The sequence below is a fragment of the Sphaeramia orbicularis genome, chromosome 17, assembly GCF_902148855.1.
Source record: "Sphaeramia orbicularis chromosome 17, fSphaOr1.1, whole genome shotgun sequence".
In the NCBI taxonomy this organism is placed as follows: Eukaryota; Metazoa; Chordata; class Actinopteri; order Kurtiformes; family Apogonidae; genus Sphaeramia; species Sphaeramia orbicularis.
In genome coordinates this window covers 45,552,483-45,569,026 of record NC_043973.1, presented here as the reverse complement: position 1 = coordinate 45,569,026, position 16,544 = coordinate 45,552,483, and the positions used below count along the sequence as shown (strand labels likewise).

Here is a 16,544-nt window from a genome sequence, read left to right as displayed (position 1 = left end):
AGTATCTCACACTACTTTTTTTTTTTTTCCTACTTGTCTTGTCCAGCGTTCTAACAGCAGAATGGTAGTCTGGTTCCTTTTGGTGCTGAACAAATTTGCTTTTCCAAGGGTAACTTCATAAAGTATATGAAGCGCCCTTTGATATTCTACTGTGTTTATTATGAGTTTTGTTGAACCACATTTCGATGCCGGACCTGACATGGGGGGTGGGGGTGGGGGGGGGGGTAGAAGAAGGGGAGAGAACAAGAGAGAAGAAGGTGGAGAAGACCCTCACAAGAAAGTATCAACAATACAAACACCAACAACCATGGAGACAATTATAATGGTGACAATAACTACAACCAGAACTGAGTAAACTGGGCAGAAGAGAGAGAAAAAAACCAAACCAAAACAAACAAAACTACAAAAAAAACAAAAAAAAAACACAACAATGAGATACATAAGACCTATGAATGAAGAATATAAGAAAGCATGAACAAAATGTCGTATGCATTTAATTTTTGAAGTAAAGAAACGTAAACCCAATATCAGAAAGTGAGATGAAAACAATGAAATAAAAAAACATTTTAATGCAGCTAATCCGATGTTTTCTCACATTTTAACATATTCTAATGCTAGTTATAACTCATGTCATGGAGATAATATGCAAAAAAAAAACAAACACTTTTTTGTCTAACAAATAATTGATTTACACCAAAACATCTTACTCCAGATCAGGTTTATCAAGAACAGCAAAGTTACAGTAATGGTATGAATGTCAGTGTATGGGATGATGCATAAGTGTCCACTGTGTTGGCTGATATGGAACTAAAACAGCAAAACCCATGAATATACAAGAGAACAGCTGGAGAATAACTGTCCACTGGAGTGACCAGTATGCATGAAAGGGTTAAAGTTTTAACACATTCATATCTTTTCTGACATGAATATGTAACACTGGATAGATCTCCCCTAAGTATAAAGCCCCCCCCCCCCCCCCCCTACATAGTTTTGACACAATTTATCAGTAAATACATGTTTCTCTGTTTCAAAAATTGAACGCATGGTGTCCAAGTGGACATTTTTGCAACTTCATGAAAAAAAGGTTCATAAGAACATTTTATTTATTATTATTATTATTAGTAGCAGTAGTGTTAGTGTTATGTTGTTTTTTTTTTTTTTTTTAAATGTTTTATTTATTTATGTTATTTTATTATTATTTTTTTTTCATTAGAAACTTTTCAATCACATTGTTTTTTTTATGCCTAAAGAGGAATAAAAACATTCAGGAAAAAACTCTTCTCATAATTCATGCATGAAAGGGTTAAAACACAGTCTTTTAACTTGATGCTGAATATTCACAATAATCTCACATGTTGTCACAGTGTGTTTAAAAGTGCACAAAATCCAAAGTGTACGTACCATTTTCCGACTTCTAAAGCCTTTGTCCCGTGCATCTAAACACTGCGACGTTCCACATGTGACTTTCCAGATCTCCCACATGTCCTTCTGTCTGTCTCGTCTGTTTTTCTACCATTTCCACTCACTCACTACTGTCTCTGTCTTCAGTCCTTTCAGTCTGAAGTTTCAGATCTCGGTACTATTTGAACTCTTTGACCAAAACCACACACACAGAGGCATCCTTCAGGGGGTGGGTTTTAGTAAAACAACAAACGCTTTTTTTCTACACACAGGAATAATCTATCATCCGACCCTTTTTGCCCAGAGTCTGGTTTTCCGGTTTTGGCAGATGTTCAGGTAAGTGGAGCGTGTAATCTGATTTTTGACGGCACAGTTTTCAGTTTTCGCAGCTTTTGTTTCAGCTGGAATCGCGTGAATCTTGTCACAAGCGCAGGGTGATTTCCAGAGATGTGTGATTTACTCTTTTTTTTCAGGATAATTTTATTACAGCACTGCAGTTTCTTTCATATCAAGAAGCACAATGTACAATAGAAAAGTGTGTGTTCTGGACGCAGCCCTGAGGAACAGGACGCATCGACAGAACAGTCTGTGTTTTAACGACTCCGAAAAGATAATGATGTTATTATGTGATGCGTATTATGGTTTGTGGGTGCAAACTGTTAAAGAGGCTGCGTCACGGTTCCGCAATATACCGCGATATTTCATTTCACAATACTGTATCGCAATTAAAAAGTACTGCATCGATATTTTTTTAGGTATTTATTCAAATGAAGATATTGTGGTGGTTCATTTTTGTTTTTCTTTTTCGTTTAGATTGTGTTTATTTATTTATTTATTTATTTATTTTAGTTTTATTAAATAATGGTTATTAGAAGCATCCTAGGTAAGGTAAGGTAAGGTAAGGTAAGGTAAGGTAAGGTAAGGTAAGGTAAGGTAAGATAAGATAAGATAAGATAAGATAAGATAAGATAAGATAAGATAAGATAAGATAAGATAAGATAAGATAAGATAAGATAAGGTGAGGTGAGTCAAGGTCAGTTAAGGTAAGGTGAGGTAAGTTAAGGTCAGTTAAGGTAAGGTAAGGTAAGGTAAGGTAAGATAAGATAAGATAAGATAAGATAAGATAAGATAAGATAAGATAAGATAAGATAAGATAAGATAAGATAAGATAAGATAAAGTAAAGTAAGGTAAGGTGAGGTGAGTCAAGGTCAGTTAAGGTAAGGTGAGGTAAGTTAAGGTCAGTTAAGGTAAGGTAAGGTAAGGTGAGGTAAGTCAAGGTCAGTTAAGGTAAGGTAAGGTGAGGTAAGTTAAGGTCAGTCAAGGTAAGGTAAGGTGAGGTAAGTTAAGGTCAGTTAAGGTAAGGTGAGGTAAGTCAAGGTCAGTTAAGGTAAGGTAAGGTGAGGTAAATCAAGGTCAGTTAAGGTAAGGTGAGGTAAGCTAAGGTCAGTCAAGGTAAGGTAAGGTGAGGTAAGTCAAGGTCAGTTAAGGTAAGGTGAGGTAAGTTAAGGTCAGTTAAGGTAAGGTAAGGTAAGGTGAGGTAAGTCAAGGTCAGTTACGGTAAGGTGAAGTAAGTTAAGGTCAGTTAAGGTGAGGTAAGTCAAGGTCAGTTAAGGTAAGGTAAGGTGAGGTAAGTTAAGGTCAGTTAAGGTAAGGTGAGGTAAGCCAAGGTCAGTTAATGTAAGGTAAGATGAGGTAAGTTAAGGTCAGTTAAGGTAAGGTAAGGTGAGGTGAGGTAAGTCAAGGTCAGTTAAGGTAAGGTAAGGTGAGGTAAGTCAAGGTCAGGTAAGGTAAGGTGAGGTAAGTCAAGGTCAGTTAAGGTAAGGTGAGGTAAGTTAAGGTCAGTTAAGGTAAGGTAAGGTAAGGTAAGGTAAGGTAAGGTAAGGTGAAGTAAAATCATTATGTGATGCACATTATGGTTTGTGGCTGCAAACTGTAAAAGAGGCTGCATCACATATAGGGGTGTTGGAAAATGTCGTTTCTGCAATATATCACGATATTTCATTTCACAATACTGTATCAATATTAAAAAGTACTGTATTGATATTTTTTTAGGTATTTATTCAAATACAGATATGGTGGAGGTTCATTTTTGTTTTTCTTTTTTGTTTATATTTTATTTATTATTTTTATTTCATTTTTTATTATTATTATTTTTTAGTTTTATTAAATAATGGTTCTTTGAAGCATCCTAAAAGCACTTTTTACTGTCTGAGAGGCAGATTTTTGTTCCTTTGGAAAGTAGGAGACTTAGAAAATTTTTGCAATATAGTATTAGATCCTGTTCTGATCAAATAAAAATGTGTTTAGTGTTTATACATATTTCTGGTGTAATTCAATTCTTCCAGGAAATAATCTTAAAAAAAAAAAGAAAGAAAGAAAGAAAAAGAAGCAAACAAAAAATTACTTTTTTAACAGTATCATGATATATCGTGATATATCGTATTGTGATCCTAGTAATTTGATTTGTATTGTATCACCAGATTCTTGCTAATACACACCCTTATTTATAACTCAACCTAGAGAAGAGGCTTGGATGGTTTTTATGGTTGTTTGTATTTTATTTATTATTATTTAACACACTGTTTTAAAGGGGTCATATTTTGCTAAACCCACTTTTACTAGTCTTTGGTTCATTTATTTGTGTATTTGGACCCTAATAGTTCATACAGTTTGAATTTGAACCCTCCAGGTGCTGCAAAACTATCTTTATATTCATTTTTGGCAAAAATCGAGTGGATTTCTACAACCTGTTTTAATTGTTGCACATTAGACTGGCCTCATCACTGTCTAATTTTCAAACTTTTGTTAAAACCCATCTCTTCTCGTTGGCTTTTCACACTGCGAAGGATGTTGATTTTATGTGCACGGGTATTTTATCTGGGGTGGGCGGTCTATTTATTTAGTTATTTATTATGTTTTATTGTGGTTGTATCTTAGTATTTTATCTTTTATTATGTTTTTATTGGATTTATTTTATTGTACAGCACTTTGGAAACCTTTGTGTTTGTTTAAATTTGTGCTTTAGAAAAAAAAAGAAAATTAATTGGACCTTTATATTCTATCCCTACTTATGTTCAAAATAAAGTTTATCATCATCATCATATATGTTTAACAGACTTTTTCATTTATTCGAAGCAGAAACAACACAGAACTGGTTTTCGTCGGAGCTCTACTGACACTAATGACACATGCAGACGTCCACTCAAACCCACGCGTAACACATTTCACAGACGGGACCATATCCGGACGATAAACAACTAACCCACTAATGCAAAGTCAGAATAGTGAGTGGGCGGAGATTCATTTCTGATTCATTTCTCAACAACTGAAATGAACCACCTCCACTCCACGCCTCCGGTTGGCGCTCAAACACAAGGACAAACCATCTACTATACACCTCTTATGACTTCCTGCATGAAAAAATAAATTAAAATCACATCTGTGCTTTGTGTTTGACTAACCTTATCATGGACCAGTCAACATCTCAGAGTACTACAGGTATTTAACACACACATTAGGCCTTTGGACTTTGGGATTTTGGTATAAACACTGATAACATTAACTATAATGAGAAAAACATATATATTTGGTGCCCTGAAGACTAGTACTGAGTATGTAACACCATTATACCAATATTCAGCACTAAGACTGTGTTATACAGTCTACTCTCGTTAAACCGCCCGCCGTTATACCGCCATTTTCGCTCACCGCCAACCAAAACCATTGCACAAAAATCCCCAATGCATTATTCCATTAGCTACCGCCATTTCCGCCTATCGCCATCCGCCAGCCCAGTTCCATGCACAAACAACACTTATACCATTGATTTCCCGACCGTTATACTGCCAGCGCGATTGCCATCGAGTACACATAAATTTTAACAACGCACTGAAACAAACGCGCCAGACGCTGATCGCGACAAGCTACGAGTAGGTCTACGGAACGGCCACCGTTCATTTATCGCAGAACACTCAGTAGGTCAGGATGTCGGGAAGAGGACGTGGGATTAAGCCAAAGCCTCAAGATGATGGGGTGTCATTTCCCGACACGGTATAATAATGCTTAAAATGTTTCCCCACTTTAAATGATCCCTTACAACATAACAGAATCAAGATTTATTTAGAAACGCAATTAGAACGGGTTAACGGAGGCAGCATAGACATCATATAGTAAAGACATGCACATTATGGACGCAACCTGTTGTAACGCCATTTTCGCTATACCGCCAATTTGGCCGTGAACGGAAGTTGGCGGTATAACGAGAGTAGACTGTATTACTTCATGTTTATTAGAGCCAAGAATAATTTTTTTGAGTGTATGATGCACATGTATAAATGATAAACTAAAGTGTAATATTGCTAAAATTGCACTTATCTTTTTAAAGAATTTTCGGGTTGTTCATATTTGTTCATGTGATGTTCAAGTAGAGTTTGTAGATGTAAACATTTTCATTATGGAATTTGACTTTTTTCACTCAAAAACACAGAGAAAACTTTGGTGTCGACATTATTTATCAGTTCTTATCCTATTATTTATATTATTTTACTGGTCCGGCCCACGTTATAACATATTAGTCTGTATGTGGCCCCTGACCTCAAATGAGTTTGACACCCCTGCTATTAAACATTCGGAAACCCATCAATGAAAAAGGCTGGTAAACTTTCCCTTTAACATTTAAGGTTTTCAGTCTAGCTATTGCAATGTGCGCTTCTATGCAGCCGTATTCCAAAGAAAGCAATTGATTTCCTAGTTAACCTTTAATAACAGTTTAATTGTTGTCTACATGGTTCATTTATGTCTTGTGTCAGCATTAAAGTGAGAGGAACACCATTTTCGCTATACTGCCAATTTGGCCGTGAACGGAAGTTGGCAGTATAACGAGAGTAGACTGTATCAGTGAACTATGTCAGAACAACAAAATACGCAGATAAATCTACATGTGTGAGACTGTTATGAAGGTAACAAACCCCGCCCATCGCACGTATTGTAGCTTATTTTGGCATAAATCCAGCTGCACTGTAAGCCCGGATAAGTAGAATTTACTCAAAAAATTTGAGGCAAGTGATTGCACTGAAATGATTTGAGTAATGATCGACTAATCAATTGGTTTAAGTAGGTTCAACTTTAATGCTAAAAGTATTGAACTTAACCCTTTCATGCACGAATTATGAGAATCTTGATCAAATTTTTTTTCCTGAGTGTTTTTATTCCTCTTTAGGCATGAAAAAAACAATGCGATTAAAAATTTTCTTCTGAAAAATAAATAAAAAAATAAAATAATTAAAATTAAAATAATGGAAAAAAAATTCTTATGAGCGTATTTTTCATGAAGTCGCAAAAATGTCCACCCAGCTGAACACCACACATTTAATTTTTGACGCACAGAAACATGTATTTACTGATAAACTGTGTGAAAACTATGGGGAGGGCTTGTGATTCTGGGGGTTTATCCTCAGGAGAGATCTACATAATGTTACCAATTCATGCCAGAAAAGATATGTAGTGTCTTAAAACTTTAACCCCTTCATGCATAAATTATGAGAACCTTAATCAAGATTTTTTTTTTTTTTCATGAGTGTTTTTATTTGTCTTTAAGCATGAAAAAAACAAACAAAAAAACAAACAAAAACTATGCAATTGAAAATTTTCTTATGAACCTATTTTTCATGGAGTTCCAAAAATGTCCACTTAGCTGGACACTATATGTTTAATTTTTGAAGCAAAAAAAACAAAACAAAACATGTATTTACTGATATATTGTGTGTTTTCATGCAGCTAATCTGATGTTTTCTCACATTTTAACATATTCCAATACTAGTCAATACTCACTTCATGGAGATAATATGCAAAAATACAAAAACAAAAACTTTTTGTAAAAAAAAAAAAAAAAGAAGTTAATTACAGTCTAATAATAACAACAAGCAATTGATTTACACTCAAGCATGTTACTGCAGATCAGGTTCATCAAGAACAGCAAAGTTACAGTAATGGAATGAATTACAGTGTATGTGATGGTGCATAAGCGTCCATTGTGTTGGAACTAAAACAACAGCCAAAAAAAAAAAAAACTAGAAAAGCACTCTGAGAGCGCAGACCTCCGCCAAGGCAGATCAGTGCCCCCCCCCCCCCCCGATCACCACCAAAATGTAATCATTTGTTCCTTGTGCCAGTATAAATATTTCCTGAAATTTTCATCCAAATCTGTCCATAACTTTTTGAAAGATCCGGATCAGTCTTTGCCATTTGATAGAACACCCCATTGTAAATCCCTGAGTCAAATTGCATGAGATTTGCGCAATTCCCCCATATTGTGATTTCCACCATAAACATTAGTCCCATATTTATTTTACCTAGATTTTAAGATTCCTTGACCATGAAAACATACCATTAGCAACTGGATTCATAATTATATCCTTATTAGTTCAGTAGTTATTCACGAAAATCACATTTCTCGTAATGGCGGTTTTCTTCTGGATCTAGCTCCTTAAGTATTAAAGCTACATGAAATCTGGTGGCATACTCCCGATGCGGAACTGACTGAGCTACACGATGGCGCTTGTCAGAAATTTCTACCTTTAATATTAAAGGCACAGTAGGCCAAAAAGTAAGGGCACCCCCATTTTTTATATAAATTGAGATAAAATCCGCCTTCTGGATCAGATCCGGATCAGCCTTTGAAATGTGATAGAGGACCCCATTGTCAGTTCCTGAGTTAAATTTCATGAGTTTTGGTCAATAATTAAGCGAGATATTGGGAAACGAAAATTTTGGCCCCATTTACCACAATGTTAACGAAAATTTCAAAGTGATCCAGAATCCAGGATTTCTTCCGGATCACCCCCAAAAGTTAATCATTTCTTCCTTATCCCATTTCCAACAAACCCTGAAAATTTCATCAAAATCTGTCCATAACTTTTTGAGTTATGTAGCACACTAACGGACAGACAAACAAACAAACCCTGGCAAAAACATAACCTCCTTGGCGGAGGTAAACAACAAAACTCATGAATACACGTATAAGAGAAAAGCTTTGAACAGCTGTCCACTGGAGTGACCATTACGCATGAAAGGGTTAAACTATTAAGTACAAAACACTAATAGACAAGTTATTTTTTGTGCTTTAAATCTGTTGTAAAATCAACCCCACTATCCAACCATTCAACTCAGCATTTTAGCTTACACTGACTAATTTTCTCAATTGCAGCCAGATTAATTATCATTGATTAAACAACTTTCTTCTAAGATAATAAAACTCAAAATTCTATTCCTGACCAAAATAGTTATGAAATTACTCAACTTAGTATAATGTAGCATGAATGAAAGTTAGCTCATTGACATTTGCCAGTGCAAGAAGCACTTTTAATTTGAAAAGACATTAAGATTTCCATCGTTCAATAACAGTCTTAGATGAACAGTAAAGCCATAGTTCTTCCTATAGCTCTGACTCATGGTGCAGCTCTACAAAAATACAAAAACAAACACAAAAAGGCCAATAAACACTGCCATACACACATTAAATCCAAATTAACACCAACACCACAACCCCGCTGAACCCCTGCACAGAAAAGTAACACATTTTCAACAACATGCCCAATACCCACAATGCAATGCGAAGATAAAAAGGTGTGGTCATGACTAAAACTTAGTGATTTAATTCCATTCAACTTAAACTTTTTCGTACTTTCAACTATGTCTACAAATTAGTAGAATATACTGAACATTTTATAGTAACATCATAAAACTTTAATCATTTAAGTGCATTGTAATTAAAGCATTTTAGTAAATACAAATTCCGGGCTTACAGTGTGATGTCATCATATCTATGCATGTACTGATGTCAGCACATCAGTTGCCTCTGTATATGTGCCAAGTTTGAAGTAAATGGAAACAAAATTGATGTTTTCATAGACATGTGAAATTTTGCCCATTTCAACCCATAAAGACCCAAAGACCCACCATCGACCAAAAGCATCTACTGATCTAAACTGTTTAATACCAGCTGATCCATTAATCCTATCAATACGTGTAAATAATTGGTGTAAAATACAGTTGTTCATCTTTTCATGGTCATCAGATATGACCCATTTGGATGTTCAGAGGCTCTGTAGTTACCATGGAAACACCGTCATCTTCTACAACATTAATTCACCAGTAAAACCTATGAAGTTGGATCGATGACAGTGGATGGAGATACTTATTTTTATGTTAAGTTAATGATATTTTTGCTGAAAAAGTAATTTTTCACATTTTTTTTTCTTTTTTGATGTAATAACCATTGAATTTACTTTAAATGAGTTTTTATGAACATCTACATAATCACCAAATTAAATATAGGAAAAGACATGATTTACATTGAAGAAACTTAAAATAAAGAGGATAATATTACAACAAACGGTGATAAATCATTTAAGAAAGGTGAAATATAAAGAAAAAATAATTTGGGAAATGCCACAAAAGTAGGACTGGGTCTTTATGGGTTAAGTAAATGGGAGTAGAAAAAATATTTTACAAATTCATAAAAAATTTGAACTTTGACCTACTTTTCCTAAAATGTAATCACATCTATTTTGGGTCACTGGTAATCTATAAACCCAATTTGGTATGAATTCAGCCAATAGTTTTGCTGCTACAGATCTGAAATTTCGCCCGTTATAAGTAAATGGGGGGGAAAAAAAAGATTTTGAAAATTCATAAAAAATTTGAACTTTGACCTACTTTCCCCAAAATGTAATGACATCTATTTTGGGTCCCCAGGAATCTATAAAGCAAATTTGGTATGAATTCAATCAATAGTTGTGCTGCTACAGATGTGAAATTTCACCCATTATAAGTAAATGGGGGGAAAAAAAGATTTTAAAAATTCATTAAAAAATTCAACTTTGACCTACTTTTCCCAAAATCTAATGAGATCTATTCTGGGTCACTGGCAATCTATAAGCCCAATTTGGTATGAATTCAGCCAATAGTTTTGCTGCTACAGATCTGAAATTTCGCCCATTATAAGTAAATGGGGGGGAAAAAAAAAGATTTTGAAAATTCATAAAAAATTTGAACTTTGACCTACTTTCCCCAAAATGTAATGACATCTATTTTGGGTCCCCAGGAATCTATAAAGCAAATTTGGTATGAATTCAACCAATAGTTGTGCTGCTACAGATGTGAAATTTCACCCATTATAAGTAAATGGGGGGGGAAAAAAAGATTTTGAAAATTCATAAAAAATGTGAACTTTGACCTACTTTTCCCAGGATGTAAGCACATCTATTCTGGGTCACTGGCAATCTATAAACCCAATTTGGTATGAATTCAATTAATGGTTTTGCTGCTACAAGCATTTGAAATGTCACCCATTATAAGTAAATGGGAAAAAAAAAATTTTTTAAATTCATAAAAATTTTAACTTTGACCTACTTTCACCAAAATGTAAGCACATCTATTCTGGGTCACTGGAAGTCTATAAACCAAATTTGGTGTGAATTCAACCAATAGTTTTGGTGCTACAGACATTTGAAATTTTGCCCATGACAAGTAAATGGGAGAAAAAAAAAGATTTTAAAAATTCATTAAAAAATTCAACTTTGACCTACTTTTCCCAAAATCTAATGAGATCTATTCTGGGTCACTGGCAATCTATAAGCCCAATTTGGTATGAATTCAATCAACAGTTTTGCTGCTAGAGTGTTAACAAACAAACAAACAAACGGAACCAAAAACAATACCCTTGCCTCCCCTTCAGGGGGCGGGGCTAAAAATACCAGCATGTCAGGGTTAGGGTGAGTGCATCTATGCTGACATTAGCTTCTCATACCGTGACAGTGATCCTCCTGACTCCCTCCTCATTCTCCGCCTCCTCGTGCTCCCTCACGCCCTGGGTCAGGTTGGTATAGTTTGCCAGTTTGTTGAGGAGAGACGACACCATGGGGGCGCTGTCCATCTCCTCCTGCACAGTCACAAAAAAAAAAAAAAAGAAGAAAAAAAAAAAAGTAAAGCCACATTTTTACACCATCTTAATCTTAATATAATAGGTACATGCAGCATTAAATTGTTAAAATTGCACTCATTTTTCTAGAGAAATTGTAGTTTATGTTATTGGCATTGTTTTAAAGGATAATTTGTAGATGTAAACACTTTCATCATGTAATTTTACTTTTTTCACTCAAAAACATAGAGGAAAGTTTGGAGTTGACATTATTTGTATATTATGTAATTCAGGGTTCTCGCTAGTGTCATTGAACATCAGGGCCCCCGACGCTGAGATTTGACCCACGACGCTTTCTTTCAACCAGCGTAGCGGTGTTTTTTGTGTGTGTGTGTGTGATCGTCCAGCGCAATGATAACTAGAAGCACTCGGAGAGCGCAGACCTCCGCCAAGGCTGATCAGTGGCCCCCCCCGTGGGCCCCCCACCCCCGATCACCACCAAAATGTAATCATTTCTTCCTTATCCCATTTCCAACAAACCCTGAAAATTTCATCCAAATCTGTCCGTAACTTTTTGAGTTATGTTGCACACTAACGGACAGACAAACAAACAAACAGACAAACAAACAAACAAACAAACAAACCCTGGCAAAAACATAACCTCCTTGGCGGAGGTAACGAGATTTGAATTTGAAAAAATATATTCCTTTGTCTTGGCACAAAGCACTGCAGACAGGAAATGAGAACAATATAATCACCACCCTTTTGTGTGCCTTGGTATTGTCTGACGCCCACCCGGCAACATCACTTGCCTTACGCTCCTGGACCCCCGTAAAAACTCACACCATGTATGCGGCGCACACCCCTACGCTGCGAAAAAATCCTAGTGAGAACCCTGTAATTATTTTACTGGTCCAGCCCACTGCAGATCACATTTGGCTGAATGTGGCCTGTTTGACACCCCCGATCTACATGATCAGTAAATTAAATATAGGAAAATACCTGATTTACACTAGGGATGCACCGATACCACTTTTTTTCCAGACCAAGTACAAGTACAAGTTTCATTTAATTTTTTCATGGGTCGTTCCACGTTGGTGGAACGTTCTACCGAGTACTACGAGAACAGCGGTATCCCTGCCTATCTTCAAGAAGCTCCTGAAGACCCAGCTCTTCCGAGAGCACCTCCTGTCCTAGCACTGTCAGACATTCCATTTTAACCCTTTCATGCATGAATTATGAGAACCTCAGTCAATATTTTTTTCTTGAGTGTTTTTATTCCTTTTTAGGCATGAAAAAAACAATGCAAATGACTTTTTTTTTTTTTTTATGAACCTATTTTTCGTAGAGTTACAAAAATGTCCACTCAGTTGGACACCATGCATTTAATATTTGAAGCAAAGAAACGTATTTAAAACTCATCATCAGAAAGTGATATACTGTGTGAAAACTATGAAATAAAAACATTTTTAATGCCACTATTGCTAAATCGCTAATGTTTTCTCACATTTTATCATACTCTAATATTAGTTATTACTCATTTCATGGGGATAATATCCTCCTGAGACCCAGGAATTTGACAGTTTTAGCTTTTTTACATTAAAAAAATTGTCTTGATTGGAAACTGCATAATGCAACAGTTTTTTCGGATACATTTTAAAATCATGTTTATCGATTGACTGTTTAATGGAACGTCTTTTGTAATGCACAGCCTTTTTTTAAGTAAAACTGACAAACTTTTGTCTCCTACAGAGGACAAAATGCATTACTGGGTCTCAGGAGGATATGCAAAAAAAAAAAAAATTCTTTCAGAAAACTGTTAATTACAGTCTAATAACAATTAGCAACTGATTTACACTCAAACATGTTAGTGCAGATCAGGTTTATCAAGAACAGCAAAGTTACAATAATTGTATGAATTGCAGTGTATGGGATGGTGCATAAGTGTCCACTGTGTTGGCTGATATGGAGCTAAGACAACAAAACCCATGAATATACAAGAGAACAGCTGGAGAATAACTGTCCACTGGAGTGACCACTATGCATGAAAGGATTAAATATTTTAATAAGGTTTTTCCCAGGATTATCACACATTTTCCCAGGATTATCTCTGGACCTGCTGCGGTGGTCCTGCCTCTCTCCTGCCTTCATCATCATCACTCACTTATCTCCATGTGTCTCCCCCTACTCCCCCCTTCTCCCCCAGTCTCTATCTCTTTCGCTCTCTCTTTTTTTCTTTCTTTACCCTCACTCTTTAACCCCAGCTGGTCCTGTCAGTCGTCCATCCTCCAGGAGTCTGGGTCTGCTCCAGGTTTCTGCTGTTAAAGGGAAGTTTTTCCTTCCACTGTCACCAGTCACTAGTGTTTGCTCCTGGAGGATTCTGTTGGGTTTCTGTAAATTGGCTTAGAGTCTGGTTTGGACCAACTCTATATATAAAGTATCATGAGGTAACTTTTTTGTTGTAATCTGGCGCTATATAAATAAAATTTGATTGATTGAGTGATTTGATTGGTTTTCCCCGGTAAGTTGCTTTGGAAAAAAAGCGTCTGCCAAATGCGTAAACATAAACATAAACATACAAGTACTTACATTTGAGTACTTGCCAATACCGAGTACCGATACGAGTACTTAATAATCCCATTCCAGTTCTTAGTCCCTTTTGTAAATGTGCTTTATTGTCGTTGTCATTAGTCTGACTGGAACAAAGTGCTGCTACTGACATTTAATGTGTTGGAATAAGCGTTTCTCAGTCAATGGATGGATGGAATGTACGCAGAGGACAAACAGAACGCTCCATTCATATCCATCTGTGCCTTTAATGTTACTTTTGTCATCGCCATTTATTTAGTTAAATCTCCACACTGCTGACATTACTCCTCTGCCGCGTACCTGCTGCATTAACTGTGAATGTCACGTTGTCGTAAGTGGTATCGGTGCGGTTGTATCGGAGTACTTTTACGAGTATGAGTACAAGTCAAGGTTATAATAGTTTTGGATTTTCATTATAGTTTAGTTTTATTTAGTTTTGACTTTTTTTCCTCTAATTCAGTTAGTTTTAATTAGTGTTTAGAGCAGGTTTGCTAGTTTTTATTAGTTTTCATTTTTTTTCTAAATGCTTAGTTTTAGTTTAGTTTTATTATTAGTTTTAATTTTTTCATATCTTTTATCTTCTTCTCCGTCATATTCAAATAAATCCCAGACAGGACTCTGCTGCTTTCTCCCAACATTAGTCTCCATGTTTCCAGGTAGAGTGGGGACCAGAAGACGACTGGAAACCACAAGTGACAAGAAGTGACGGACGGTTAAATATCATATGGCGTCACCAGCTAAAATTGCTCGAGAGAAATAAATCGATTTCGTATCAGTCTGACATTGACAAAGACGAAAATGAATGGAATTTTATCCATAATTTTTTATCTGTTTTAGTTTTGTAAGCACACAATACAGTTTCAGTTGGTTATCATTTTTTTTCTTTTAATTATAGTTTTTATTTATTTCAGTTAACGAAAATGTTTTTACAATTTTAGTTTCCGTCATTTTCGTCATAGTTTTTGTTAATGATAATAACCTTGGTACAAGTACACACCCTGAGTATCGGATCGGACCCAATACCTGATGCTGGTGTCAGTATCAGTGCATCCCTAATTAACACAAAAAAAAAAAAAAAAAAGCAAAATATAGAAGATAATATTATAATAAATAGTGATAAAAACACATAAGGTTAAATCATATTTGTAGTTGCCATAAAAGTCTCACTGGGTCTTTAAGGGTTAATCTTTTTGTCGTACCTCAAACAGGGCCATGTTCTTTCCATCATAGTAGTGTTCACCATCATTGTCTGAGTTGATGAATGGAGTCGACTCCTTCTGATCGTCATCACCTCCTGGAAAACAAAAGGAAACCTGTATTAACCATCAGATGCACAGTAGTATTAAAACAGCATGGACACAACAGGAACAGCAGGATGTGTTGTTACTGGACATTACTGACGCAAAATGACCTTTGATTGTTAACATCTTCAGTGTCTTTTTTGCATTTCTAAATTCATCCCACCGGCCACATTGGGCCCTTTGGTGGGCCAGTTTTGGTCCGTGAACCGTATGTTTGACACCTCTGGTTTAGATGTTTGTCACAAGATATTATTTAGGAAAATATATTGTATTTAAGTGCGAGCATTCCATCAACTTGTACCATTATATTTACTGACTTTACAACATAAATGCTACATGGAAAGGAGTCTGATACCAATATTTTCAGCTAAAAAACATTTTTTGTTATTATCAGACATATGACTGTGTGGTACAAATTATCTTTTTGTATAAATGTGACTAAATTTATCATTAAAAGTCTGTGAAACTTGTAAAATATTGATAATTTTTCTTCAATGTTCCTCAAAAAAAAAAAAGAAAGAAAAAAAAACCCTTAAGCAGTAAAACTTGTAAAAACAGAATGACTGTATGTTTCAGATACTGTTGAATGAAACAAATACTATAGAATTATAGAAAAAGATATAAGATATAATCGCCATATTTTACATTTAGGGAACCCTGAAAATATAATTTAAATAGCACATAATTGCAAAGATGTTCGCAAATAATAATAATAAAAATAATAATAATAATAATAATAATAATGCAGATCAAATAGGGAGTGGTATTTTAAATTAGCAAATAAATACTGAAAAAATACAGTTTTACACAATTAAACAAAATAATAGTGTTTCCACCTTAAATAAGCAAGGTCTACAAATCATTTGCAAATAACACATGTTGAGGCTGTTTCATTTCAGTTTGGATGGTCTCATTTTATAATAATAATAATAATAATAATAATAATAATAATAATAATAATAATAATAATAATAATAATAATAATAATAATAACAACAACAACAACAACAACAACAACAACAACAACAATAATAATAAGATCAGATTAAAGTTGAGGGTTATTATATCATAAACAGAAAAAACTGAAGAAAAAGTATTTTTTTCCGTCAAATCTATCATTAACTGAACATAAACCTTCAATATCTGGCCATTAATTATCATTATTATATGTACTAAATGCTTAAAAAAACAAACTTGACATGTTTTATCATATTTATCATATGAGATTATAGAAATACATTTTCCACTATTTTATGCTCAAACATTTTTATTATTTAACCTTTCTGAAGTGATTTATCGTCATTAAGTAATAATAATAATAATAATAATAATA

At 34.9% G+C, this 16,544-nt stretch overlaps 1 protein-coding gene across 6 annotated transcripts in view; it reads right to left on the bottom strand.

The window, feature by feature from the left end:
• LOC115437807 (solute carrier family 12 member 7-like) overlaps positions 1 to 16,544 on the bottom strand; it is a 93,865-nt gene that overhangs the window by 55,831 nt on the left and 21,490 nt on the right. For 4 of the 6 annotated variants that reach the window (XM_030161155.1, XM_030161158.1, XM_030161159.1 and 1 more), the window contains exons 2-3: positions 15,110 to 15,204; positions 11,211 to 11,342 (exon numbers count right to left, since the gene is read on the bottom strand). In XM_030161155.1, coding sequence (XP_030017015.1) covers positions 11,211 to 11,342; positions 15,110 to 15,204 — 227 coding nt within the window. Of the gene's footprint in view, positions 1 to 1,401; positions 2,100 to 11,210; positions 11,343 to 15,109; positions 15,205 to 16,544 lie in introns of those variants that run through there. The other 2 variants (XM_030161157.1, XM_030161161.1) reach the window with 2 other exon arrangements.